Below are 27,928 nucleotides of genomic sequence, written 5' to 3'. Positions count from 1 at the left end.
GAGTCCTTTGCTCATATTAGCATTTCAACAAGATATGCTTTTAATATAAAGTTAATTTGTATGTTAATGTATTGTGATATGAAACGCATTTATACAGTAATAGTTGCTAGTCTATTTATCTCTCCATCCCAACTAGCTTTACACAAAAATCACATGGATTCAATGCACAGTTTTGACATGAAAGAAGCACAAATAGACTTTCACATTTACAATTTTACATATGACTTAATGCAAATGTGCGTTGCGTTGTCTACCTTGATATCTCAGTCATCACATATAATTCAGTTTCCAGTTTTACCCGCAGCCGGAACCACAAGTTACCTTTAACACCATATTGTAAAAAAAAACATGGTTTTTCAAATAAATGAATATTATGTTTGTCATAGTAGGTTGCCTGCAAGCGTCACGCAGTAGTACGAAGTGCAGTTACCTGCGGATAGGGCGGGGGCGGGGGCGGGGGCGGGGGCGGCGGCGCGTGCGCGCGCAGCGTGCCCGGGTACGGGGGCGGGGGCGCGCTCACGCCCGCTGCGGATACATACACAATTATTACGCTCGTTTGTGGCTATCGATGAACAATTGCAGTCTGTCTTACGAACAGATGATTTTTAACTATATTTTATTGTCATTGCTATACGAAATATATATGATTCATTGATAAACATAGTGTTACTAGTCAAGACACAAGCAGATGGTATTTAACTACATTTTTTTATCATTGCGATACCAAATATAATAGTCATAATTCGTTGATAATCATATTGTTTTTAGTCAAGAGCACAAAGCGCACTCATTTCTTGCCTATTCTTCAGAAACCGATTGCAACTGGAATATGATCACTCCATATCCTCCCGTTGACGTCAGCGAGCGAGCCGCGAAGAGCGAGCCGATCAAGAGACACAATATCATAGCCTTGGCAGCTAGAATAATAATAACATTTTCAAGGAGAGTTGACGTCAGACAGGCGGGTGTAAAATCACAATCGTATCATTAAAATATTAAGGTTTATTTTACACTGATTCTCGACTTCGCGGCGTTAGAAATCACCTCAACCCGATTCGAAAGGTATTCCGAACATGAATACACAACATTTAGAACACAAAACGAAATTATATGCATCATCACATGTCAGCATCGAGGACTGACTGACCTGAGTGCGGCAGAGAGGTGAGCGTGACGGTGCCGTCGTGCCTGACGACGCCGACGGCGCCGTCCCTGCCCAGCATCTTCTTCCCCGGCTGTATCTGGCGCCCGGCCGCTATGCCCGCGTTCACTTGCGCCGTCATAGCGTTCACTATACTTTGAGCGTTCACGGCTGCCGCGTTTTGGACTGAACCGGGCGCCGCTCCACCCTGTCATAAAGTGGCATTATGATACGAGTGCGGATTAAATATAGAGAAACCCCGTGTATTAACTTGTGCACTGCTACAAAAGTGCACAAACAGAGATTTGTTAGAGAAATGGCCATAAGACGTTTCCTCTTTGTTTCGCTTGCTACAAGACTTAATATTGATAATTACATATGACGCGTGAATTTCGCGAACGAATTTTTCAACACACAAAGCAGACTACTGTAACCTAAAACGTCAAATAGAAAACTAGTGTGACGAAAATAAGTTGCCCGAAAACTAAATACACACTCAAGATTGTTTGTTTTAAAAAAAATATGCAAATTCGTTAGAACTTCAAAGAAAAAACCCAAAGTTACCTGCTGTGTATAATGCTGCATGTGTTGATGCGAGGCGAACACTTGCGGGCGTTGTATAACTTGTTGCGATAGGATTTGTCCGCCCGCGCCGAATTGTACGCGTTGGCCCAGCTGTTGCTGTAACAACACAACATTGGGCCACATTGACCGGGATTTTTTGTATAGAGTCCTTACAAAATCAGTGATTTGTAAGGACTCTATACAAAAAATACACACATACATGTGATTCCCGCCCTAAAATATATCTTAACCTTCCGTGGATGTCACACGAGGCACACTTGTACCGATGAGCGGTGTGGTATAAGTGTATTTTGACATTTGTATACTGACCTTTAGAGATAAAAATCATTTACACCTGACAGGCAACAATAACATTTTCAAAGAGGGTTGATGTGAAGCAAGCGGTCTGTCATAAAATCAATGCCGAATCTTTAAAATGTAATGATTCTTTACTACAAGGGTTTCGTGTGTCATAGCACGCGAATGAAACCGGGAACAAGCAAGGATATTATGAGGGAGAGAGAGCTTATTACCTGGTGCTGCATACGCTGCTGCAGCGGATGTTGCGTCGGCGGCGGCGGGCGCTGCATGTGGTGAGGCAGCCGTGGCCGCCAGCCTTCCAGCTTCACTTCAGATTTTATAGCTTGGATGGTCGACTGGAACAATAACCAATATGATTACTACAAATTTGTTTTAATTGTACCTATTCGTGGCTTTATGAATGCACAAAGAAGACATTAGCAATTGTTAGAAACGTTTATTCGCATAAAAGTTTCGCATTAGTTCGTGTATATAGGAAACTAGGTATATTTCCCATTGGCTTCCCGCTGACGGCACTTCAGAAAACACTTAAGTCAATAGAAATAAATAAATACTTTATATTTAAAGAGGTAAACAACAATATTGACAATCTTGGTCCATGCGGAAAACACTAAATTATTGTGGAAATTATAAATTACATTATTAGTTTGTAATGTGCTACAAAAAAGGATACAAACGTATTGAGGAAACGAAGATGACAATCAAAATGAAATCTCATGCGCAAAAATTTACGTGTATAGATGATACATAACATTATTATTACATCCTTGAGAAATAAGACTTGAATGAAACAAGACGATAAACAAATCCTACCTGCAAAGTAATCTGTTGGTTCTGCGAAATAACCCTCTGCACTCCATCGGGGAACATCTGACTCACGCCCGTCGGTTGCCCATCTTTGATTTCCTGGATTTCCGTTTTCACCTCTTGCAACTCCGCCTTCACTTCAGTCTTCACCTCTATGTTTTTGACTGCTTTCTGTAGTTCCGTGTCCATTTTGTTATCTTGTTTCTCGCCTTCGTCCCTGTTAGGATTTAATTAGTTATTCATTTATTCAAATATTTTAAAATATTGCCCGAAGGGTGGAATTAAAGCTACAAGTATTCTCTACAAGTCAACCTTTATTGTTTGTTTCAAATTTGGATATTACATACACATTGTCACGTCTGTTTCCCATTAGGGTAGGCAGAGAATAGGGATTTCCACTTGCCGTAATCCTGACACATCAATCTTGATCACTCACCTCCTCAATTCTCATAAAATCTGGATATTAAAATAATAATAAATGGATAACACTAAACGGCCCACACTATGTTTGTATATGGGGTCTGATGAACCACAGAAACGGGCACAAAACACCCAGAACAGCAATACACTATAGTACAATGGGAGCAGAACTTACTGAGGTTCACGCTTGGCATGCCTCTCAGGCACTATGTCCAAATCCAAATCGTTCAAGTTGAGTTCCGCGCCGTTGAGGGAATCCAGCTCCGGGTCGGCGTACTCCAGAATATTGAACTGTTCCCCGATCTCTGCTGTGAGCGATTCTAGGAGCTCTTCGTCGTCTTCCCCGCCTAGACCGGTCAGGATATTGTCAACCTGAATCAAAACAGTGTTACATAGATATAGTTATTGCAATCCCACTCTCTATAATACAATACAATGAGTAAATACAAGGAATAATTGTATATTCTATATTTCTCACTGTTTCTCGTGTAATACGATTGAGAAACTAATAACTTGCAAGACAATCGCCAAAAACTTGATAAATTGTATATACAATTTATTACGCGCGTTTGGGATGCATCATCTTTATAAATGGACTTTCACAAAAGTTTTAATGTAATTGATATAAATAGTTCAATTTATTTACTTTAAAATTGTACCTAATATAATGATGTGTAACGCGATATAAGAATGAATCAATGAACGGTACTGTACCTCTCCAATATTGCCAGTATCTTGTTCAAGTTTCTCCATGTCTCCCATATCCATCTCGTCAGTCCCATTGTCATGGCCTGGCTCTTGCTTGGGTTCGCTTCCAGGTGCTAAAATACAAATAGATAACATAAGAATCTGTACTATTATTATAAAGACAACACAAACTTTACCTGAGTTTCTGTTTAGAGGTAATCTCCGACACTACTCAATCGATTTCAAAAATTCTTATATCAGTAGAAAACACATTACTGAATGTCATAGGGTACTTTTTATTTCGGGACACGGGACACAATTTTCAATCCTTTTATTAAGTCAGTTATATTTTTTAAGAATAACCTGAATATAAAGCCATTTAGTACTAATTTCAACAAGTTTTTGTTAAAATGTAGTCAACGTTTATAGAAAATAGTGCAAAATTTATGAAACTCACTCACACTGCACTATTACAGCAAAGAAAACGTTGACGTTACTATACTCCACCCTAAAAGCAAGGTGATCATGTCTCGGGCCAACTTGCAGAACGATTGTGGAGAAAATACAATAAAAACTAAAATGAGAAGAAAAATAGTGGTAGGTGTACGCACCATTAGATTGAGCGTTGGCTTGTTTCTGTTCCATCGCCTGTTGTGATGCAGCATTGATGTTTTGTTGTATCTGTCCACCTTCTGACAATACTAGGCGTTGCTGCATCATCACTGGAAGTGACACATACGTTGACAAATGGAATTTTTTTAGATGTCTCTTTGAATCAACATGGATAAGAGGGATAAGTAATGATCACAACGCGGGTCCAATACGGATAAGTGACAACTACCAATGATTTGATTTGCTTTGTAAAGCACGAGAGAACTGGTAACTAGGTTTCAATCACTCATCTCGTAATTGACAGACACCAAAGTTGCTTAGTTGCCAAAAGGCCGAACGCGGAAATCACGGTACCGCAATGATTACGTCAAAAATATGTTTCCAAATATCAATAACAAGAGATTTGATACTCTGTTTTTAATTTGTTCATCTTTCAGAAGAAATAAAACTTTCTCACTGGGGTGTTCGGTCCTCGGCGGTGGCTGCCCCGGATGCGGAGCCCGGGGCCTCACGCCTACGGGCAGAGGCTGCCGGAACGGCTGCCCTTCTGCCCCGGGAACACCACCCTCTGCCGAACCTGCTTCTGTGGATAAAATGCTATGAATATTTGCCGTAGGAAAATATGATCAATTCAAACGAGGACGACCTCGGTGGCGCAGTGGTAAAGTGCTTGCCTCTGAGCCGAGAGGTCCCGGGTTCGATCTCCGGTCGGGTCATGATGGAAAGTGATCTTTTTCTGATTGGCCCGGGTCTTGGATGTTTATCTATATATGTATATATTATAAAATATAGTATCGTTGAGTTAGTATCCCATAACACAAGTCTAGAACTTACTTTGGGGCTAGCTCAATCTGTGTAATTTGTCCTAATATATTTATTTAATTAATTAATTAATATTTAACTCAGGTACAATAATACATGATATTACATTAGGTATGGTGCACTGTAACAAAGAATTCAAGTGCTAAAATGTTTTAAGATGCTAAAAAAAGCTAATTTTCCCAAACAAGAATTTCACCAGTCTTAATTAGGGATAATTAATCTTATTCGGATTCCTTATTCCTCTTATTGGCTTAAAGTAATCTTCAACTTTTTTATGAATCAGTCAGTCTTCACTTCAAAAATAAGATCACAATGTCATACAACCTACGCCCAGAGGTGCCCTCTCCTAATTTCGGGAGTGAAACAGTTAAACAGACTCACGTGGCGGCCACATCTTCTCCGGATGCCTCTGCAGCAAATCCCTCAGCTGTCTATTGATGTCCTCATTGTTGTAGTGTATTGGGAACCGCTGCGCAGGAAAGGCCTGCCTCGGGGCTTCGGCCGGCGCCGCGGGCTGGGCCGCCGTAGGACTCCCTGGAGCACGTAAACGCTGCATCGCTGCTTTCGAACACAATCACGTTCATTCATCGTGTTTTGTGCGCTAATTAGACTAGTGCTGCCACGTAGCTTTGCGGTTGGATTGGAACTAAACATTACATATGTGACGTCCCACGAGCGATTGTACCTTACGGAGGGCAGACGCTTACGAAGTATCATAACTCACTCAGCTATGTATAATAAAAATATGCAACTGAAACGACTTCAGCGACTTCTCCCTCTCCTTAACGTACTTTATGGAGATAAAGTACGTTTTCTCATCACATCACATATGTATATATGTCAACAGGACTTAACACGAAACTTTTTTATTTAATGTAGCTGACGTTTCAAAGACCTTGCAGTTGCCGTTGTCGCAGCAAGACTAATAGTTCTTGTAAAGCAAAATTAAATGGCCTGCTCCAATATAGGTACAATTTTGGAATGTGAAAAATAATCTTGATATGAAAAGAGAGATCAAGTCAAATAAAGTTGTCTTAAAATTTATGGTCTTTGATTACAGAAGTTTTTTTACAGGACAGTTTTGCAATAACATTCTACGACTGCGAAGTCTCACATAAATGTTACATATAGTTGCTGCGATCACAGTTTAAGACGAAACAGCTGCCAGTGCCTAGACTGACACTGTCTTGTCTATGAGCTCACACCGTCAAAATGAGTTACGGAATTAATTAAACTATTACGTAATTGTACGGAACCTCGGGAGCGACCTTCCCTCCCATATCAGACGCACGATTCCACCGCGTAAACGTATTCGTTAAACGACTGCATGATATGAGCCAAGTGGATCAGTCGGTTGTGCTGCTATCAGTGAGTTGTGACGTCACGGCGCGGTACACAACAACAGATACCTTGCACTCTCTGGTCGTGTATAATCTGCTGTTGCTGCTGCGTCTGCTGCTGCCGCTGTTGCTGCAGATGCTTCCACTGCCGCTCCTGTTCCGCTTCGCGCGCACTTCGCTGCTGCCCGCACGCGCGCTCTTGTTCCTGTCAGTGGATTGTTACGTCATGGAGCGGAACGGTAGACCTTGCAAGCTATCTTTGAGTAGTTAAATGCATAAACCGAGCATCGGGCTTTCAATTTAATGATTACTATTTATTTTTTTTCAATTAATTAAAAAATATGCCCCGGCTCTGGGGTCATTAAAATAGCTGATGTCGATGACGTGTCTTTCTGGATTTCACTTTGTATGAACGTTTTTAGTCAAAGACAATGTGTACAATGTACGTACTTCCTTTTCATAAATGTATATCTATGTAGCGATAGAAGCTAAGATTAATGAGTCTTTCTATTAAATATTTTATTTTAAAATAAGCGTTATGTCGTTACTTGATTTATGTATTTAAAAACTCAAAAAACAGTATGCAGAAGTTCACTTTACGCTGCTGCATCGATCGCTTGCAAAAACTATTAGCCAGGCGAATATATGAGACATTGACTTAAATTTTTCCTAAACAAATATGTTAAGGATTTTAACCATCGTTGAAAAGCATGAAGTCCCAGAAATCAAAATGTATTATTTATTATAGGAAAACATGGTTGGTTTTGATATCAGATAGATAGAATAGTTTGGAAGGAGTTGGGAGAGACCTTAACCCTAGCAGTATACATCCAGCATGAATCTCGTTAAGTCAATGCTTCATTTACCCGTCTACCTATTCTCATTTACTTTCGGCATGCTGTAACTACCTGCATGCATGTTTAATTTACGAATACGAATATAATTTACAAAATATACGTTTTCAGAGTAAGGTAAATCATTATTTTTTATTGATTCTGAGAAATATTATATCATGTCTACATTTTGATGAATCATGTACAGTTTTTACTTTGTTATTGAAGCAACTATACAGTGCACATCTAAACACACCAAATACAGTGGCACTTCATAATATTACGAGTTAAATGAATTGCTAGTTTTACTAAGAAACTCATGCTTATATCAAAATTATAAATTATTTTAAAACTTGTAGATAATATTATTTATATTATAGAAGTTATTTTTGCTATAGTAAATCTACATATAACACCTAGAATGGTAATTTTTATTTTTATGTTACACTACTATGTTAATACATATTACACAATTGAAATACATCATCGTAGAAGAGTCATCACTAAAACAAATTCATTCTCTCAACTAGAACTGAAATAGTGAAAAACCATTCCTACAATATCTTCAGTCATAAATATTAATATTAAATACTAACTTAAAATACTTTACCTGTAAACTTAAAACTCTATTATTACAAAGCTTTATACACATGAGCGTAAAACGCAAATGAAGTTTGTAAACACAGCTATGTTAGAATTGTTAGCACACCACGTCCAGCCACCACTGCGTCCATGTTAAAGCCAATTCTACCAAGGCAAAGCGGAAATAATAAAAACAACATTACGGAAACTGAGGACACGAGTCCGGGAGGCGTTTTTGCATATTGGGTCCTCGTATTAAAAAAATAAAAAGCTAAATTAAAAATTAAAAAAATAATCACACAGCTTACAATGCCAGTTAACAGCCAAATTTGTTGGGTGATTCTGAATTTGGAATCGAATGGGACGGTGCGTAGGACCGCGAGGTGCAAAACGCGTATCACCCAACAATGTTCGGAACGATGCCTCGCATACACACTGACACGTAAACGCTTGTGTACATGTATTTGTGTAAAGCAGTAGTATAACAAAGCTACGGAGATTTGCGCCTCGAGCCGAATTAGAACTGTCAAGTTTTGTATCATGTTATCTTAATTAGAAAATTATTGTAATATTTCTCCTTCTACAGTTTGCGTAACCCTAGAGCGTACAAACTACAGATGTTTCTTTAATAAACTTTTTAAATACTATCAGCAAGCGTAAAAGGCAATAAAAAAACTACGAAATATCTGAGCTACGAAATAAAGGATCTGATAGCGAAATCTGAAATTGGAACGTCTGTCGTATATAGTTTGCGGTCTCAAGGTAACTGCGAACGACCACGCTTACATTTTATTAAACTACTGGTAGAAATAAAGGGTCACCACATCCTATGGACATCTGCTAGTTCAGAATTAAAACCTAGTTATAGCCCTGTACAATCGTCAAGAATTTGTGGTGTACTTGTGTAACTTAGGCAAATAGGCGTGTAGAGTATAATAATGTCGGCATGTGGTGTGTATGCGAGGGTGGTCGCGGTACCGTGGGCCTCGCGAGGCGCGGCAGCGTGCGCATGATCTCGGAGGGGGTTAGCACGCGAATGTGCGCGTCGGCCTCCAGGATCCCGCCCGCGGTCACCGTCACGTTGGGCGCGCGCACCGCCGGGGTCGCAGTCGTCGTAGCGCTCACTGCGCTCACTGCGTTCACTGCGCTCACTGCGCTCGGAGCGCTCGGAACGCTCGGCGCGGGGCTGGATTCGCGCTCCGCTGCACCGCCCGTGCTCTAAAGCGCCCAATTTTTATATTTAGTCCGCGCTTTTTGTATTAACGATTATTTGAACTAATTATATATTTTGTATAAATTATAAATGGAATGGAACGACTGACAAATAAATTTCGTACGTTTATTCCGTAATAAATAATAATTTTAAGTATCCCAATGTATAGATTTGACTTTTATTACAAATGTTCTGTGATGTTTAAAACGTGTGTTAGATCAAAACATTGTAAATAAAATCACCTGATATATAATTCCTGTATTCAACTTTTAGACAATATCACAAAAAAAAAGTATGTGTATTATTTGTAATTGTGTATTTATAAACGAAATGGTACATTTCAAACAATAAAGCCAATTCTATTTACAGGTAGGTATATGGCCATCGCAAGTTTTAAAGCTGAGTTTGTTTTCAATATCAACGTGAAGCCGTATTCCCAAATGAGCATAGCACATCTATCAATTCCAATGTCATATACTTAGCCCTTTAATAAAGTATTCCGATTCCTGTTTCTTGACAAAGTAGGTCGGTCATCTGCTAAATAGAAAGTCAGGAATCGAGTGACACAATACTTTCTTTATGCACCTGATGAAAAATAACGCACGCAGTATTTTTGAAAAGTTAAATAGACCTGTTTTGGTTTTGTTCCATATCACATAAATGTACTTATGTGATTTTTATTAATCGTTTTTCATCAAATCAATCCAACTAGTAACCATGAGCGAGAAATTGCGCTTTATGGAAAACCCTGCTGAATATCTATATTGGAAGCCTGTGAATCGCCTAAAGTCAGTTGCTATATGTTTAAAATAGGCAGTTTGTCTAACGAATCCGTATATGATGCCCAGCTATAGAGATATTTCAAAACCATGTAACAAGCGAAACCCCAAGCTGTGCTCGCCCAAAGATTCAGGATGCGTGCTCAAGTGGGCCGGCGTCAAGCGACGAATTGTTGATTCCGAATATTTCCATCTAGCTTGACTACTTGACTATTCCAATTATATAAATGTTGTATATAAAAATGCAGTAATCCCTCATAAAAGATTAGTATATTCAAAGCGCTAGATAAGTCAATGGAAACATTTTTCTGAATGTTTCTCACTTAGACTCAGTTGAGAAACACCATGTATATAGCACATTAATATCGTTTACAGGAAAATAACATCATTTTATAGCTTCAAAATGAGAAACTGCTGCATTGTCCCCTATATGTCAGTACGTAAATAAAAATATAGAGGATAAAAATAAACACTGGATGTGAAAGTGTTCACACACAACACGTGAAGTGAGTTGGGTTAGCACACACCGCTGTAACCAAGCGTACGTACCTGTTGCGCTTTCTTCATCCTGATCGCCGTGCGGTTATCCCTTGCTCTTTGTAAATATGGCGCTTTTTGTTCCGATGGCAATGCCCGCCATTTCTTCAGGATCTGTTTGCAACGATCCACCCAGTTTGGGAAGTCTGTCTTCCATTCTGGATGGTTGGTGTTGGCGTATAATACTGCTGATATTGTCGCCGCTGAGCCGAGGCCTGGTTTGAGTAATGTTTCGAATATTACATAATTACAGATATATACTGTTGTGATGTGTTACTGTAAAATTTAATTACTCAATAAATACTTACTGATATTTTATTTTTTGTATGTGTATGAGTCTTAGTTTGTAACTTGGGTGGAATTAGATTTCTAAAATATCTAATTCATAAAAGAATGCGGTAAGCTTGATGTGAGACGTAACGTTATCTTAATGTTTAATCAAAGAAATGGATACGAATCTTAAAACACCTGGGTTTCAATTGATGGTCATATGAAACAAAGAAAACCGTTGGATGTGGAAGAAGGTAGGCATTCGCCGAGCAAATAGATACAAAAGCTAGAAAAATAATATCTTTCTTATTCTCCGTCAATCATCAATAACTCTTATCAGGTCTCTGGTGTCTACAGATTGCGGTGTTTACTCGCCATTACGCAAGCTCGTTTGTATACATCTCTATATAAAGAACCCTAAAAACAAGACAAACAATTGAATATGCACTCACTCTCATCTTGCCGCATCTTGTCGGCGCTGCGCTGGTTGTAGGAGGGCGGGGGCGCGCTCGGGGGCTCCCAGGCCGCGCCCGGGGCGGCGCCCCCGGCGCCCCCGAACAGGGGGCTGAGGGCCGCATTGCTGTTACTGTTGAAGGTTATTGCGTATAAATATTTGGTACAGTCGACCGCATGTCAAATCACCCTTGATTGATCTTTGTATATCTGTGTATTTGAATAGCGGCGAATATGCAATGAATTTAGATTGTTTTGTGAAGTTGGTTGGTAAACTAACACCAATAGAATTTTTTTAAACAACTTACACAAGTATCTTGAAACGAGCTGACATGGTATTAAAACCGATAAAAATAATATAATAATACCCTTTGACTGTAAAATGAAAATGAAATCTATTCACAATACATTAAAATATTTTATAAGTAATGTAAAGTTTCTATAAAAAAATAACATACTTGCTACTAAACTCATTGTGGTAAGGCGACGAGTATTCCATAGGACTCTGCATTTGCTGTCTCTGTTGCGAATAAGGAGTGCCCGCTATTGAATTCACATACGACACGGACGATTCTTGAGACTCCTGGAACATAAGTTCATGGTCCTTATCCAAACAAAATTCTAAGGAAGTAATTTTCGTGTACGAACACATAAAAAAATTACAGACATTTCTATTGAAGACACTTTCTTTTTTGAAATTTCTTTTCATACACTGATATGCGAAGTATTTGCCAAATTTTGTAAATATTTTTTCTAGGAAGTGCTTAAAAAATTACAAAGAAAATACTCAACATTTTTGGGATGAGAGTTTTAGTCAGTTTATCAATATCAAGCATTGCGTCACAGCATCGTATATTACATAGTAAATAGTTTTGTTTATTTATCAATTTTGCCGACCGTACATTGCAATCTGTTTCATAACATTTAACAATAATTAATTGTATTGGTGGATGTTTAAACTTAGCTTAAAAACGTAACTTATGACATAGAAATCGTAATAATTTATTAAGAAGTTACAATTCGAAATTACACTACACAATACAAAATATAGTGTTACGAGCTAGTGGTTCGACGAATTGGAAAAAAAAACTGCTTCGTTGCACCACACTAAAATGTCAAAAAATATCCGAAATAACGCTTTAGAATCGCGGTAACAATAGTAATGTGTTTTGTAGAAACCTGCGAGTCGTCAGTGAGCACGCCCTTGAATATCTCGTCGACGTCAGTGCTGTCCATGTCGGGCAGCGAGTCGCGCACCATCGCGTCCAGGCTCACTCCCAGCAGGGACAGCTCGTCTTTGGGGGATATGGTGGAGGCTTGGGATGACCCACCGGTTTCTGTGAAACAGATTTCAGATAGTCACTCACTCACAGTAGTGGTGGGTTACCCAATTATCACCCATTTCATATATGTATGTAAATGGGTTCGGTTTGGGTTTTAACCCATCATTGCTCACGTGTATTTTGATCAAATAAATCGATTTAAATAGATTCGTCTATCCATTAGTTCCTCATTAAATACAAGAGAAAAGTCACGTCCATAGTAAAACAAATAATATAGTAATTAAATTGCTGCAATATATATATATCGTGTTGACCCTAATTAGGATTAGAGAAACAACTATGACAATTTTCTAATACTTCAGAATAATATTAATATAAATACAGCAACACTCACCACTGCCCACAGGTTCAGTCTTAGTGCTATGCACAGTCGGTATGGTCTCAGTTGCAGGCGGTTGTTCGGGCTCGGCAGGCTGTGGTCCCAGTATAGCATTCTTCAGTGCGGTCGAGTCTTCTGTATGTTTGAGGTTACCGTCCTCTAGTTCAGTCTTCACCTTGACCTCTGTGCTGTTAGAGTCGTCTTTCTCTTCTTTCGGTTTTAGAGAGTTTAATAGATCTACTTCTTCCTGCAGATAAAAACGTAACTTACGACATAGTAATTATAATAATTTATTAAGAAGTAACAATTCGAAATTACACTATGAGACACCGTTTATATTATATTTAAGCAAATTTCAAAATTATTTCGGTCAGGTCAAGATGGAAAATAATCTTTTTCAGATTGACTTGGGTCTTGATTGTTTATAAAATGTAGTATCATTGAGTTAGTATCCCATAACGCAAGTCTCGAATTTACTTTATGGCCAACTCAATCTGCGTGATTTGTCCAAATATATATATTTATCTATTTATTTTACCAGAAAGCTGCAATGTTCCTGAATGACATAAGGGTACTTTTTATTCCGATATTCCCACGGGAACAACGTTACACCTTTTTTTTCTATGTAAAATAATGCGATTGCTTTATGGATATAAGCAGATATGCTGTGTGTTGGTGTATAAGTTATTTTCCAATGGAAATTTAGTATCTTCTATCAAGTTCTTTGGTTCTAATTGTCTGAGACGTTTTAATACATTCATGTATTCTGAAATGGTGAGTTGTAAAGTTATACCTAAAATAATAAAATAACTTACAGAGTTAAGTGTGATGATATAAGAGGTGTCCTGGTCATTGTAGACAGTCAAAGCAGACATGACATCTTCTCCGTCCGTGTCCGAGTTATCCAAGTCTAGCTTGAAGTCCCTCAGTTCCCGGTAACCTTCCGGAGTGGTCGATCGTAATGGGCTCTCTGATGGATTTCCTGTGTGAAAAAGAATTATAACGTGAAACTCTTAAATGAGTGTATATTATTATTACTCGCAATACGTTTATTACAGGCAAAAGATTAAGTTGATAGTAATATTTTTTCAGCTGGGAAAGTAAGCATCGCGCGCGGGCTTTTGTGACCAATGACCAGCACATGACCGTGTGCTTGAAATAATGTTGACTCGAACGAATCTTTCCAATAGCTGTTTGTTTAAAGCCTATCTATTGAATTCAATTCAAATTTTAATTCCAATACATACCAGTGGAACTGACTGAAGGTTTGCTGGGCTCCAACAACTCTTTACCGAAGAACGCTTCTTGCATATAGGATGGGAATTGCTCCATCAGCTTAGATCTTGGTTTTCGCCGTGGCTTCCTTTTGTTGCCTGGAGATTCTAAACAAATAAGATATGCTTGACTATAACAAACTTATTTTATAGAACATATGTATTTTCGGGCTCCGACGCCTAAAGGCTGTGGAAGGAACCGAGAAAACGCTAAGATGTGAGAATGGATGCTAATGCCATTACAGTTTGTCCTCACTACAGACATGGAAATGATACTGGTTCTTCTCTTATTTTTGTGAGAGTCACTCCATCTGATTCTCACAAGGTAATAGGACTTTCAATTCCTCTGTAAAACTAATGGAAATGAGAAATACTCACCTCCAGCCTGCGTTCCATCGCCATCCTTATCATCATCAAGCTGCGCCTTGCTGCTTTGTCTCTGTCGCACCACAAACCCACCAATCCCCAATTTATTCAGGTTCCGCTGTCGTTTCCGCCTCAACACAGTGAGTCCCGACTCTATGGTGTAGACTGTGAAGCCTTCCGGCGGTGGGCCGTCGTTGGCAACGTTCCATAGAGTGCCTTCTTTTAGATTCGTGTTCGTGGTTACGCCTGGGGAATTCAAATAATAGTATAGCTAAAATCACAAAGTCTAACTAGGACTTAATAACCGATAGCCATTACAAAATTCCTTTTTTTTTACTAGAACATCCCACTACCGGGTCTTTTAGAAAAGCAAACATCAATGTTTAAATAACCAAAATAATTATTGTAAATTTTCGTTAAATTTAACTAGTATAATAACTCAACCACATATTTATAAAAAGTATAAGACTTAGAGGTACCTACTTAGTTTCATGTATGCTAAAGTCAATTTCTTTCTGTCAATGTCAAATATCGGAAAAAGCGATAGTGACAAACCAAATTTTAATATGATGTAACTTTTTTATGAATCTTAACGTTATTTTGTGTAATTAAAGTTTCCTGTAGTTATAAGTTTCACTAACCAGGTTCCTCCTTGACCTCAGCCGTGCTGTCCGGCTTGGAGTCGTCTCCCATCTCGACGTCAGCGTTCTGAACCACTGTTTCAATAGATGCCATTATTTCTAATCCAACACAGCAGCCCACACAAAAAAGTCACCATTAGATTCCTATTTTAATCAATGTTTTTATTATATCAAAGTGTGGGAAGAGATAGACAGTGAGTGACTTGTTAGAATAGTGGATAGGTGAAGCAATTTGTGCTGCTTTCAAAGCTCAGTGTGAAAATAAAAAACAAGAATTACAAAAAACAATTAAAAGCAAGGAAATAGAGAATAAGACAGATTAAATAATATTAAAAATATTTTTACAAAAATTCAATTTTTGACACAAGCTTTTATTGTCATCAATGTGCAGTAAGCCGTTGAGGAGCTCCTTCATCGGGAGCCGATCCTGGGTGCACCATCACCATTAAACTGTCATGCAACTACTCGTAAATGTGTATTCCAGCTCAATTGATTAAAAATATCTGTTTCAATATTGTTGCAAGATTCCACCCCAACAAACTGTTACCTTTATACATACCTACATACATAAAAACCTTGTAAATTCGATTGCTTAATTTTTTTTCACTGTAATATTCACAGATAATATTTAATTTTTTAATAACAAAAAACTCACCAGCGTCCTTCTCCGTGTTCTCATTCTTGAACCTCCTTTTCCGCCTCGTGTGGGTTATTCCCAAGTCCGCCTCCAACTGCTTCATATGATGGGCCCCTCGTTGTGACAGACAGACGTCGTCCACGTAATATTCTCCGCCTAGACCGAGGGATATAGCGGTGTGGCGGGGGGTAGGTCTAGATGTTGTGGTTATGGTGGTAGTGGTAGTAGCTGGGGCTGCTTCTATCGCTCTCGCTAGGTGAGGGGGGGGGACGTCGCGACCGCGGCATATTATGCATTTGTACCTGGGAGAAAACGGAGACGATAGTCATACAAATCTAAGTGGTAGTTTTCTTTATTAAATGCGCTGTAGACTATGTTGAACCCAGGTCATTAACTAAATCTATTCCATCATCAAAATCGGCCCAGTGGTTTATCCGTGAGAGCGAGACCGACGGACTTTCGCATTTTTAATATAATTATGAACAATATGGATTAGCGTACATTGAAGAGGGGAAGAATAGCCACAAAGTGGCTTTATTTATCAATCAGTGAATAAAGCCTTGGCGGCTGACGGGCAACAATTGTATTACCACAGAGGGTCAGGAAGGTCGCAAAATCTGAGCCGAAACCTTAATTATAATATTTTATTTTTACGCTAGGCTTCTTGAAGTGACGACGGCAGAATATCCACAATATTCACCCTTGGCGACAACACGCCTCGGCGTCGTGGTCGCCGCGGATGGAGTCGCAGGCGCCGTGCAGCCAGCGGTTGCAGCCGAAGCACTGTATGATGAGCTCCCCGTCGGAGTACGGCTCCGAGCACACGCAGCAGATCACCAGCGACGCGCACGGCGCACACTCTGCAACAACCGTACAGCTGCCGCTCCAATTTTCTTTCATTTTATTTTTAACCCCCGACGAAAAAAGAGGGGTGTTATAAGTTTAACGTGTCGGTCTGTGTATCTGTCTGTGGAATCGTAGCTCCCAAACGGATGAATCGATTTTCGTTTAGTTTTTTTTTTTTGTGTCATAGATAATTTTATTCCGAGTGCTCTTAGCCATGTTTCATGAAAATCGGTTCAACCGTGCAAAAGTTGTAGCGAAATGAATATTGAAGGTCGGAGTTTTTTTAATTTGTCTAACAAATAAACTTGTAATCATTCAGTTCTCGCGCAGCCCGATCGGATTCCTATCCTATTGTTGTTTGATTGTTTTTATTATCATCAGGAATCACATTATCTATTATAAATCCGCATTAAAATCCGTTGCGTAGATCTAAGCATACACAGGGACAGACAGCCGGAAGTGACTTTGTTTTATACTATGTAAGTGATTCAGGTTTTCATTAGTGGAATGATTGTAATACTTTTTGACTTCAGCAAATATGACATCACTTATTCTCACTGTCATACCCCTCAAATGGCATTTGATGCCAATGACATTTAGTAAAAAGGCATAGTTATTTGGCTTTACGGACTTCACTACCATATAATTACTACTTGCTAACGAAAAACTGCTCATAAGCGAAAGAGATGAATAGATTTGAAAAAAATCCAGTGGTAAGAGCACTGCCCCGGGCAAGTAGGTGGATTCGATTCCAGCTCAAATCCAGAATTATACATTAAATTTTATGCAATAGAGGTCCGAGTGTAGGTTAGCTATTCACTGTCGAACCTTTTCGCAGTGAGACACAGCCAACCAATCATATTCTGTTGTCGTCATTGTGTCTTAATGTCATAATTTTGTGTCATGATTGGTCGACTTCAGCTAATAATGATAATTGCTCAAGTTTTTGACGAATGAAGATAGCGGTATGTTTCTCGCTGAGTCCCACTGACCACTATGACGACCACGGTGGCGCAGTGGTAAAGTGCTTGCCTCTGAACCGAGAGGTCCAGAGTTCGATCCCCGGTCGGGTCATGATGGAAAATGATCTTTTTCTGATTGGCCTGGGTCTTGGATGTTTATCTATATATGTATTTTTTTATGTTTATTTATATATGTTTTTTTTGTATGTTATAAAATATAGTATCGTTGAGTTAGTATCCCATAACACAAGTCTCGAACTTACTTTGGGGCTGGCTCAATCTGTGTGATTTGTCCTAATATATTTATTTAATTATTTACAAGTCTGTAAGAGTGCAATGAAATGCAAAACAGGCAGACATAAAGCATTATGACTAATGCCGTTATCCTACTAACCTGTATAGTTATCACACCAAGCGGTAGTGTCCCTGGTGCCACAGACCAAACACCGCCTGCAGCGCTCGCACCTCCACGCCCCTCGGGGGACCTCACTGAGCGGCGGCCGCGCGCAGTAGGTGTGCCACGTGGTGTCACAGTCGTCACACAGCAGCAGCAGGTTGTCATCGCCGCGGTTGCCGCAACCCTCACACACTGTGCAGTCGAGGCATCGCCAGCCGAGTGTCACTATCACTTGGGAAACCTGGGCAAAAATATGAAATGTATTGGAAAACTCAAGGTATCATTCGAATGATAAAGCTCTCTAACGGAACGCTAGCAGATGCGTATTAATAGTGTTTATTAGTTTATGTACACAGAGATACAAGAAACAGTAAATAGGAAAGAAAGTATTAATTTGCATCATTAATTGAAAATACAAATCGTTTTTGGTGTTAAATAAATTTGGCATATAAATATAGAAATACCTAAAATAATCATCAACTTCTAAAATAATTCCTTACATTAGAAGAAGTTATGATTATTATAGAGTTATGAGTACAAAGTTGTCTTTGGTAGTGGATCAAATTATCTTTTAAGCTGAACTTGATGCGCCGCAGCCCCAAACATGACGAGGAACATGAGACAGACACTAACCTTGATATTGACGCAGTAAGGATGGTAGGTCTGGCCACACTGAGCGCAGGAGATCAGACAGCCCTCGGAGTCCGTGCCCACGGCGCCACACATCACGCACAGATCCTGAGTCAACACGAACTTGTCTTTGCTCGAACATAGCACCAGTTTGTTCTCCATTCCTGTAAATATGTCCCATTTAATTTGTTATCTATACGAAAATTGGTATGGCAAAAAAAAGTGATGAAAAAAACATTAATAATGATAAAAAAATAAATGGTAAATTAGCATTATCAACAACGAAACGAAAATTTCATAATGATTAAACAAATTAGTATGATCAACAAAAAAAAATGATTTGTAATGATAAAATGAGAAAAATAAAAGTCATTACAGCTCCCAAGTGAAAACATAAAATAAATGAAAATCTAACCATTTGAACACTTCTCACCGGGATCGTCCTCCGGCACTTTATTATCCGGGGCTTGGGGCCTCTGGAGCCCCAGCCCAGGGACCCCAAAAACCCCCCGCATCTTCGGCTTGGAACCCCGCTTTCTGCCAAAGTCTAAAACGGAACGTTGTCGCTTCTGGAATCCCATTTTGCCGGCCGGAGGGAAACCACCCTTTAGCTTGTAGCCGCCCATCTTCTTTTTGGCTATTTTCGACGACACTGTGTAAGGTTTGCCTTTGCCGAGGCCAACGTCCGCCTGAAAATTAATTGAAGCATCAACATGACCACCAAAGAAAATAACTATATATTTTCAGTTTGGCTGTGTGAATAGCCACTGGTACATAAAATGGGATATTGGAAAAAAATAATGATTAAAAATTATTTTTGACTACTGAGGTGTCAAATAAAAACTGTTGGTGTCTTACAATGGATTGAAACATAAGGCATTTTCCTCTTACTTTTGCAACAACTTCCATAGCGAGGGGGTCTTGCTCGTGTTGAGAATTCTCGTCCCCAAACGATGAATCTTGTGATGTTGACGCCGTATTTTCATCTTCAAAAGCTACAATTAAAATATACATATTACTCATCTTACTTTTTATGTGTAAATTATAGATATAGGTACTTTAATTTACACCAAAAACAAACTACAGCAAAAATATTTTTGACGAACCACATTTACCATTTCACCATTGCATTTGGTTATTATTTATGCATTTTCATTTGGTTGACAAACGTATTGCCAACCAAGTGAACAAAGCGCATGCGCTTTTACGCAGACAATTATTTGTATATATTCAAGTTTAGTGAGTGCTAGAAGCTTGGTGCCTTGGTGCTTGGTGGTGGCTAGTTCATCAACCAATTTTTTAAAATAATTAATAAATCTTTTTCTAGTTCCAAGTTCTCTAATATTTTTAGCCCGTTGGTTAAAAAACAATATGTACAGCCAGTTTTGGTTCCAGTCAGCTGCATGTGGTTCTTGCAAATGGGACAGTTGTACTCGTAGCCTGGATTCCTCTCTTTGTTCTGCTTGTACTGTAGAGGCTCCGCATCAGGGTCGCACATACCGTGCACGTACCTAATAAACGCAAATTAAGTTATTATTATTTAGGCTTACAGTAAAGCGATCAAATAAAATCAAAACAATGACAAATTTTCTTGTCAAATTTTACTGTAGAGGCAACTCTTTCAATAGGCTAGATAGTATCGTTTTTGTTCATTCATATTGCACTATATGACCTACCGTCTAGGGGCTGCCTAAGGTACATTAAATGGCAAATTCGAAGCTAATACATTTTTAAATATCATTACTCGTCAGTGAAACCAAATCAGTCAATCAGCTAAGGACTAGAGTCTAAGGGACTAAGGGTATTTAACCCTTGATTTCAGTCTCAAGGAGATGATTATTTTAAAATTGTCTTTTAAAATTGAGCCTTCATCAATTCCGGTGCTGAGTTTCATCAACTTTATCCATAAAAGTGTGGCATTCTCACTTATAAAATTATGGAATAGTGTATTAGTAACCTTTTGCAAAGTGTACAGCGGATCATGTCCCTATACGCCGCAGCCCTATAGGCTCTCCTGCATAAAGGGCAGCAGGAGCCCTTATTCCTTTGCTGATAACACGAGTCGCATACAGTATAGTGCGCGTGCCAGCGGGAGGAGGGCCCGGCGCCCGGGGACCGGGCCCCGCAGTCTGAACACACGCGGCAACACTGAAAAACAAAATTAAATATAGCAACCGTTTAAATTTTAGGCTAAAAGTTATTGTATGAAAAATAAGTAAATAAAATAAAGAAAAACACATGTACAAATGGTGGAGTGATTCCTAGTAGGGATCTCTCATGTGTGAGTGTTGATGTCCCGCGCTCATAAGCACAAGCATACGAGAGTATGAATGGTTTTGTGCCTTCTTTACACTATTTATTTCCTTCTGCAATGAAACCTCTCTTGTCACAGGCACATTTTCACGTCAAATTATATAGGTACATATAGACAGCCTCATAGCATCCAAAGCTGTCTATTAATCTATACGTAAAACTGTAAATGGACTATGTCCATAGGAGATATTTAGGAAAAAAAATAGGAAGGGACTATTTAGTATCAATAATAAAATAAATTTCGATTCACGCACGAGTTCTAATTAGTGGTTAACAAAGAGGGCCTACATCCATACATAAATGGCTAGAAATGACGAAGAACAATGTGTACCTTGCACTTCCAGCCGTACTTGGGTACAGTGGCCATCACGGGCCGCAGACACGTGGCGTGGTACAGCTTGTCGCACTGCTCACACGTGACCGCGCGCGCCTCGCCCCCCGCCCCCGACCCCGCCCCCGCCCCCGCGGCCCCGCCGCCGCCGCCCCCCGCCGCCTCCCCGCGGCAGATCTGGCACACGCGGCACGAGCGGCAACACCAGCCTGAACGGACCCCTGGGAAAGTATTCCAGGATTAGAGGCATCCAATGGAATTGGGTGAAATGGTCCCAATATGAGAGGACTGAGGGCTTAGAGCGTGTTTGCATTTCTCTTCTCACTATCGAGTCGATTCGAAGTGAGACTCAGCAAACCAATCACATTGCAGTGTGGTTGTCGTTGCATCACAATGGTGCACTATGATTGGTTAGCTCCCACTGGCATCCCCACAGAGAGTACATACCGGGCAGCTGCGCCAGCCCCACGCACGTGCCGTGGTAGTGTCCGCCGCACGTCACGCACGTCATGAGGTTGGCGAGGTCTCCGATGGTGCGGCACGTGCGGCACTCGATGTCCGACGTGCCTGCGCCACACAAACATGACACGTCAAATATATACATATAAATAAATAAATATCAATAATATAAGTGCTTAGTTCAGTGGGTTGCAGATTCGGAAGATTTTTTAAATGTTTAATTTTAAATGTCGGTTTCATAAGGAAATCAAATCCTATAAGTTTATCTAGAAACATGACATTTTGCAAGAAAAGCTTACAATATAAATAAGGGCGAAAATCATAGCATACATGTCTATGTATGCTATGATTTTCGCCCTTACTTATCTTTTTATGTTTCTAAGATTAAAACTTGACTGTAAATGTATAATTAAGTATAATATTATAACTATAATATTCAAATAAATTACAAAAGTGTGCTAATACTCACAGATAAGTGGCACTTGATACAAATGGTCCTTGCAAAATGAATATTTACTCTGGAAATCAATGAAGCCACCAGACGCTAGCACGCAAGGCAGATGGAAGTATTTATTGCAACTCATCTGTAAAAGACACGATTTGTTAAGAATTTCCTTAAAAATAACGAACATCTATAGGATATTTCAATACAAATCAAGTAAGCATACTTTTTTGTAAATAGCTTATTATGTGAAGAAACTGAAATAAAACTCACTTTACAAGGTATACTAGCACCAAATCGTGAACAAAAGGCACATTTTCTTTGCAGTGCTTGTGTCACTATTCCTCTAATCCTCGCTTCTTCCAAACATTCCTTATCTTCTTCGGATATTCCAGCTGCAACCTGGTCTTGAAATGGAGGGCTGAACTCTAGGCAAGAGCGGTGGAGGTATAGAGCTCTAGAAGATACAACGCCTGGGAATTCTAGAGTTTCAGTATAGCCTATGATGGACAGTTCGTCAGTGTGTTCCATGTTGAACAAAGGTGTTCTGAAACAAATATTTCTATGTTTAGAACATGGGGAGAATAAAACTTGAACACATATGTCATAATAACAGCACCATATTGTCTAAATAACAGTGAAACTGCATCAAAATCTATTGTGTGAATATGTAGTGATGAGACCAATGGAGGGGCCTTGGCTAAAAGGCACTAGAGTTGCGTAATATATTAAGGTCAAAAAAATTTAATAGTTAAAAGTTAAAAAGTAAAACTGTAAGTTCGGAAAAAGGGCTATTAATATCATTAATGTGATCTGATACGAACTTGCACTTATTAAAAGCCTTCTGCCTCCGACTGAGCGGCAACGCCAACTGCTGCTGGTTGTCGACCTCGGGCGGCGGCGAGGCGAGCCCCACGGGCAGAGGCGGGGCCGCGGCGCCGGTGGGCGTGGCGCCGCCCGCCCCCGCCCCCGACGCCGCCCCAGCCCCCGCCCCCGCCCCCGCCCCGACCCCGGCCCCGGCCTCCCCCTCGATGCTGACCACGATCTGGCGCATCTCGCCCTGCCCCAGCTGACTGCGCTCGCTCAGGTTGCACAGAGCGCATACTTTACCGGGCCTAGTGCAGATAAATTAGGAAATCATACTTTTGTGGTTCATAAATGTTTTATTTTAGAATTAATAGGTTTGAACATTATTCAACAATAGGCACTGACAAAATTGTTTATATAGGACTTTAAAATCGATTACAACAGTAGTACTAGTAGACAATTACTTAATTAGTAGACAACTGCAGTACTTAATTCATATAATAAGACATGAAAATGCTAAACTCATAACAGACATAAAATAAATAAAAGAACTTTTCAACATTTTGAAATCAGGAAATACTCACCATTTTTCAGGCATAAAAGGTGGTTCTTCGGGAGCAGGCATGGTGAAATCATCCTCGTCCATGACATCTTCCAACGAGTCCTCACGGCTGCCACGGTGTCTTTTAGCTCCTCTGACAGACCCAGGGTTGGCACGATATCTGACCAATCAATTTAATTAAATGAAAGGGTATATGAAATTAAATTTTTATTTCTTTCAAGCTGACAAGAAACTTTAGACTGCAAACTTTATCTTTGAAAAAATGTGGCACAATAGTGTGACAAAAAGCCAATACCTAATCAAAATCAGGTGGTGGTGTAATGGTTAAAACGCCCGCCTGTGGATCGAAAGGTCCCAGGTTTGAATCCGAACTCGTGCTACATGAGTTTGTATACCAATCTGACTCATGTATAGTAGTTTTCATTGATCATAACTTGCTTCCGGTGAAGGAAAACATCGTGAGGAAACCTGCACACTGGTTGATTATTAACTTGTGTGTGAAATGGAGAAGGCAATGGCAAACCACTCCATTAATAATGCCAAGAAAGTTGTTGTGTGTGTTTCATGCCAAGTAATGACCACAACCCTAAGCCATGAGGAATATGACTATGAAGAAGAATCAAAATCACATTTATTTTATTTAAATTGCTATACATTTTGTTGCATAGTCTACATAGGTACCTTCTGACAATTTTCCCTTCTCGTGTCAACTTGGGCCCTTCCTTCCTTGGCCTGCCCGGGCCTCGCCTGGCGGAGGTGAAGAACGGGCGGGTGTAGGGATGGAAGAACGAGGGCTGGGACAGCGTCCCGGCCGGCGACGCGGGCTCCTCGCCGCGCGGCGACGATGCGCATGACGTAGGAGTGGACCCGGGGCCTATGTAGAAATCTGACAAATAGTTTTCATGTCATTACCATTAGACTACCTAATTAAATCCATACTTCCTTATAAATGAGAATATCTATTAGATTTACAATCTTTGGCTAAACTATATACAATTTTTGGCTAAACAGCTGGGCTGAAATTTGAAATCGATATACTTAATGACCTGAGATCAAACATATTCATGAATACTGTTGCTGTTGCCCAAATATTACCATAATATTACTCAATTCTATCAGTGCAAATAGATACTTACAATTCTATTTTTCATTTTTAAAATTAACTTTTTTGTTGCTAATGCATATATTTATTTTCTTTATGGAATAGGACAGAGATTAGATCAAGTTAAGGAATCAAATTAATGAGGGAGGATATAATTTAACATTTATATAATTGATGTGACATGATCTGTCCTAACCTAATATACATAAATATAATTAATAAATCTATTAAATTTATGTATACACAAAACAAAAGTAGGTATTATTTTGTCCACATTGGGCTAGTTCTTCAAAAATAAAAGAGTTCAACTATAATATTGACTAGGAAAAAACTTCCAACTCAAGATTGTGCAGGTCTTTTTGATGTGTTTATTACTTTACCAATAGGTAATTAAAATAAATAAATTTGTATATATGTGCCTAATTTTCTTCTATTTCCTAGTAAAAGTTTTACAGGTATCCATATTCATTACCTGCATGCTTATTATTTAAATAAATTATTTAATGCTATTGTAAAAAATACAAACATATATACAAATAATGGACCAAATCTTGTTATTATTGAAGTTAAATTGTAGATCTAATTGTAATAAACATAATGTAAATATCATAACCACAATCATGAATATAAAGTGATGAAATTTTAATGTAAGGGATTTTATTTATGATAAAATGTAAGGGAAATGAAAATAAAAATAGCTTAGATTAATGTTTCAACCCCTCAAACAGACTACCATTACCATAGAAAAAAAGGCGGGGATCGTACCTGATGATGGCTGCGCTTCGCCTTCCTCTTCTGAACCATCGTCAGCTAACAAATCTACGTCCAGTACACTTTCGTCCGGCACGTCCATCTAAAACATTGTCATTGAAAATATTCAACCTCGAACACAACAGCGAACAATATTTAGTGGTTATGATATGATGAAATTATTTACGACGACAGCATCAAAGTAATGTAAATGAAGACCGCCATAGTGAACGACAAGTGGATTTGCAAGTAAACTTCTAAACTTACCGCAATAGCTTGCGACGGACGCCACTTGAAACAAAATTATGAAAAGTAATAGAGAACTGAATAAAAACGCATTTTCCAAATTTTATTTTACATTTAGATTGAAAAATTATTAAAATAATAAAACATTCACTGATAGTGAACGAAGCGCACAATCCGAGTAGTGATGCGACACATTTGCACGCAGGAAACATAATCGAATGGAATAAACATAATCGAAATAAAAAAGAAGAATCGATTTTACATAAATCACATAATAACATATTTTCACATAATAACTTATTTTCACAAAGCGCAAGCAAACAGTACAAACTTAAAAAACGCATAATATTATAGCGGTATGTATGACATATTTTTTTAACTACAAAATACAGAATCCTGCAAAACGGAACATGGTTTTCTTGACGTGTACAAAATAGAAACTGATAAAAAAAATCAAAGCAACAAGCGTTTAGTGTAGGTACGTTTACGTGGGGCATTATTTTGTGACTTATTTTAATCACTCGTTGATAAGTTTGAAAATATGGAGTTCATATTTAGATCCATTATAATGTTACTCTGTTTAAGTAGATATTGTCATTCATCTTATTTTGAAAGTGACTCTTGTTATTCATTTGGAAGTGGTAATGTATTTCCTGGTGGTGCTCGAAAAGTTGATCATAAGTTACAATTTACAAAAGCTGTAAGTAAGTACATTCACAATATTTTTTCTTAACATATTTTGAAATAAAATACTACCTACTCATTCTTTCATAACGTCATTAAATTACATCTAAGTATTATTCTTCCAGTATCAAAACCGGCACCAGAATGGGAGGCTACCGCTGTTATCAATGGAGAATTTACTCAACTATCTTTGTCCAGTTTTAAGGGGAAATATTTGGTTTTCTTCTTCTATCCTTTAGATTTGTAAGTAGATAAGTAATAATTTCTTTAACATGTTGACTTATACATTTTTATGAAGGTATTGTGTTATTTTATTTTTCTCTTTATTTTCCAGCACATTTGTATGCCCTACGGAAATATTAGCATTTTCGGAAAGAATAGAAGAGTTTAAGAAAATAAATACAGAGGTAGTGGCTTGCTCAGTAGACTCACATTTCACTCATTTGGCATGGATCAACACTCCTCGCAAGGAAGGTGGACTGGGAAAAATTAACATTCCTCTCTTAAGTGATTTATCACATTCAATAGCAAAGGATTATGGTGTATACTTAGAAGACCTAGGACATACATTAAGAGGACTATTTATTATTGATGATAAAGGTATCTTGAGACAAATCACTATGAATGATTTACCGGTGGGCAGATCTGTGGATGAAACTCTTAGACTGGTACAAGCTTTTCAATATACTGACAAACATGGTGAAGTGTGTCCTGCAGGATGGAAACCTGGACAAGATACTGTAAGTTACATTCACTCTGAAATTGTTGGTTGTAAAGTCCATAGTTGACTAAAGTAGAATCCAAAATTACTTTTTTTCAGTAATTGTATGCAAAATTCTATAAACCTTTTTCTTATTTCAGATCATACCGAATCCTGCGGAAAAGAAGAAATATTTTGAAAAAGTGTCCAAAAATTAACATTTTAAACACTTTCTTTTAGAAGTGGTGAAATGAAAAATAATTTTTGAACAATTGAAATACATTAACTTGATCTACCTACTACAATTAGCTACTTTATTATGAAATAAGGTCAATTTCTTTTTTCAATTCTAGTCTTATTATTCTCTTGGAATATGTTTTCTACATCACTCAAATAACCAATATTAATTGGATAATGCTGACCGTTTATAATTATAAAATGCCAGTATTATTTAATTTTATACTTTTCTAAAATGGCATGTTAAAATAAATTTCTACCTATTAGATCATGATGGTTAACACTGATGGTTAAATTATATAAGACTAATAAATACCATAGTATATGATGTACCTATTTAAAGTTTTATAACAATCTAATAAATATTTTTTTAAATTCATAATAATTTGTTTGAAAAATCCTACTCGAGCGAAGTCGCGGGCCGCAGCTATACTTTGTTAAAATATCTAATAAAAATATTTCACTAAGGTAAACAGGAACGCACACTTTAGGTTTTTCT

General features: G+C 38.5%; 2 protein-coding genes across 18 annotated transcripts in view; one reads left to right on the top strand and one right to left on the bottom strand.

The window, feature by feature from the left end:
- Positions 1-26,009, bottom strand: part of LOC128671105 (histone-lysine N-methyltransferase 2C-like) — a 43,485-nt gene extending 17,476 nt beyond the window's left edge. For 4 of the 17 annotated variants that reach the window (XM_053747268.2, XM_053747272.2, XM_053747280.2 and 1 more), the window contains exons 1-38: positions 25,830-26,009; positions 25,578-25,665; positions 24,392-24,596; positions 23,733-23,870; positions 23,166-23,456; positions 22,615-22,888; positions 22,369-22,483; positions 21,888-22,007; positions 21,441-21,661; positions 20,754-20,944; positions 20,174-20,307; positions 19,688-19,791; positions 19,212-19,485; positions 18,800-18,960; positions 18,164-18,407; positions 16,662-16,821; positions 15,980-16,263; positions 15,325-15,423; positions 14,696-14,929; positions 14,291-14,425; positions 13,859-14,025; positions 13,059-13,290; positions 12,561-12,718; positions 11,840-11,964; positions 11,381-11,514; positions 10,671-10,873; positions 9,108-9,347; positions 6,784-6,919; positions 5,756-5,935; positions 5,010-5,135; positions 4,552-4,662; positions 3,968-4,074; positions 3,429-3,625; positions 2,840-3,050; positions 2,239-2,361; positions 1,706-1,822; positions 1,148-1,349; positions 431-525 (exon numbers count right to left, since the gene is read on the bottom strand). In XM_053747268.2, coding sequence (XP_053603243.1) covers positions 431-525; positions 1,148-1,349; positions 1,706-1,822; positions 2,239-2,361; positions 2,840-3,050; positions 3,429-3,625; positions 3,968-4,074; positions 4,552-4,662; positions 5,010-5,135; positions 5,756-5,935; positions 6,784-6,919; positions 9,108-9,347; positions 10,671-10,873; positions 11,381-11,514; positions 11,840-11,964; positions 12,561-12,718; positions 13,059-13,290; positions 13,859-14,025; positions 14,291-14,425; positions 14,696-14,929; positions 15,325-15,423; positions 15,980-16,263; positions 16,662-16,821; positions 18,164-18,407; positions 18,800-18,960; positions 19,212-19,485; positions 19,688-19,791; positions 20,174-20,307; positions 20,754-20,944; positions 21,441-21,661; positions 21,888-22,007; positions 22,369-22,483; positions 22,615-22,888; positions 23,166-23,456; positions 23,733-23,870; positions 24,392-24,596; positions 25,578-25,665 — 6,336 coding nt within the window. In that variant the 5' untranslated portion in view covers positions 25,830-26,009. The remainder of the gene's footprint in view (positions 1-430; positions 526-1,147; positions 1,350-1,705; positions 1,823-2,238; positions 2,362-2,839; positions 3,051-3,428; positions 3,626-3,967; positions 4,075-4,551; positions 4,663-5,009; positions 5,136-5,755; positions 5,936-6,783; positions 6,920-9,107; positions 9,348-10,670; positions 10,874-11,380; positions 11,515-11,839; positions 11,965-12,560; positions 12,719-13,058; positions 13,291-13,858; positions 14,026-14,290; positions 14,426-14,695; positions 14,930-15,324; positions 15,424-15,979; positions 16,264-16,661; positions 16,822-18,163; positions 18,408-18,799; positions 18,961-19,211; positions 19,486-19,687; positions 19,792-20,173; positions 20,308-20,753; positions 20,945-21,440; positions 21,662-21,887; positions 22,008-22,368; positions 22,484-22,614; positions 22,889-23,165; positions 23,457-23,732; positions 23,871-24,391; positions 24,597-25,577; positions 25,666-25,829) is intronic. The other 13 variants (XM_053747276.2, XM_053747284.2, XM_053747270.2 and 10 more) reach the window with 12 other exon arrangements.
- A 236-nt stretch (positions 26,010-26,245) lies between these two features.
- Positions 26,246-27,814, top strand: Prx4 (Peroxiredoxin 4). Its single transcript, XM_053747293.2, has 4 exons — positions 26,246-26,512; positions 26,618-26,735; positions 26,827-27,232; positions 27,354-27,814. Exons 1-4 carry the CDS (start codon positions 26,350-26,352, stop codon positions 27,408-27,410), a joined length of 744 nt encoding a protein of 247 aa, XP_053603268.1. The 5' UTR covers positions 26,246-26,349; the 3' UTR covers positions 27,411-27,814.
- Positions 27,815-27,928: the final 114 nt, after the last annotated feature.

The sequence above is a fragment of the Plodia interpunctella genome, chromosome 7, assembly GCF_027563975.2.
Source record: "Plodia interpunctella isolate USDA-ARS_2022_Savannah chromosome 7, ilPloInte3.2, whole genome shotgun sequence".
NCBI classification, from domain to species: Eukaryota; Metazoa; Arthropoda; class Insecta; order Lepidoptera; family Pyralidae; genus Plodia; species Plodia interpunctella.
Note: the sequence above shows the minus strand (reverse complement) of the source record. Positions and strands in the feature narration are given on the sequence as shown.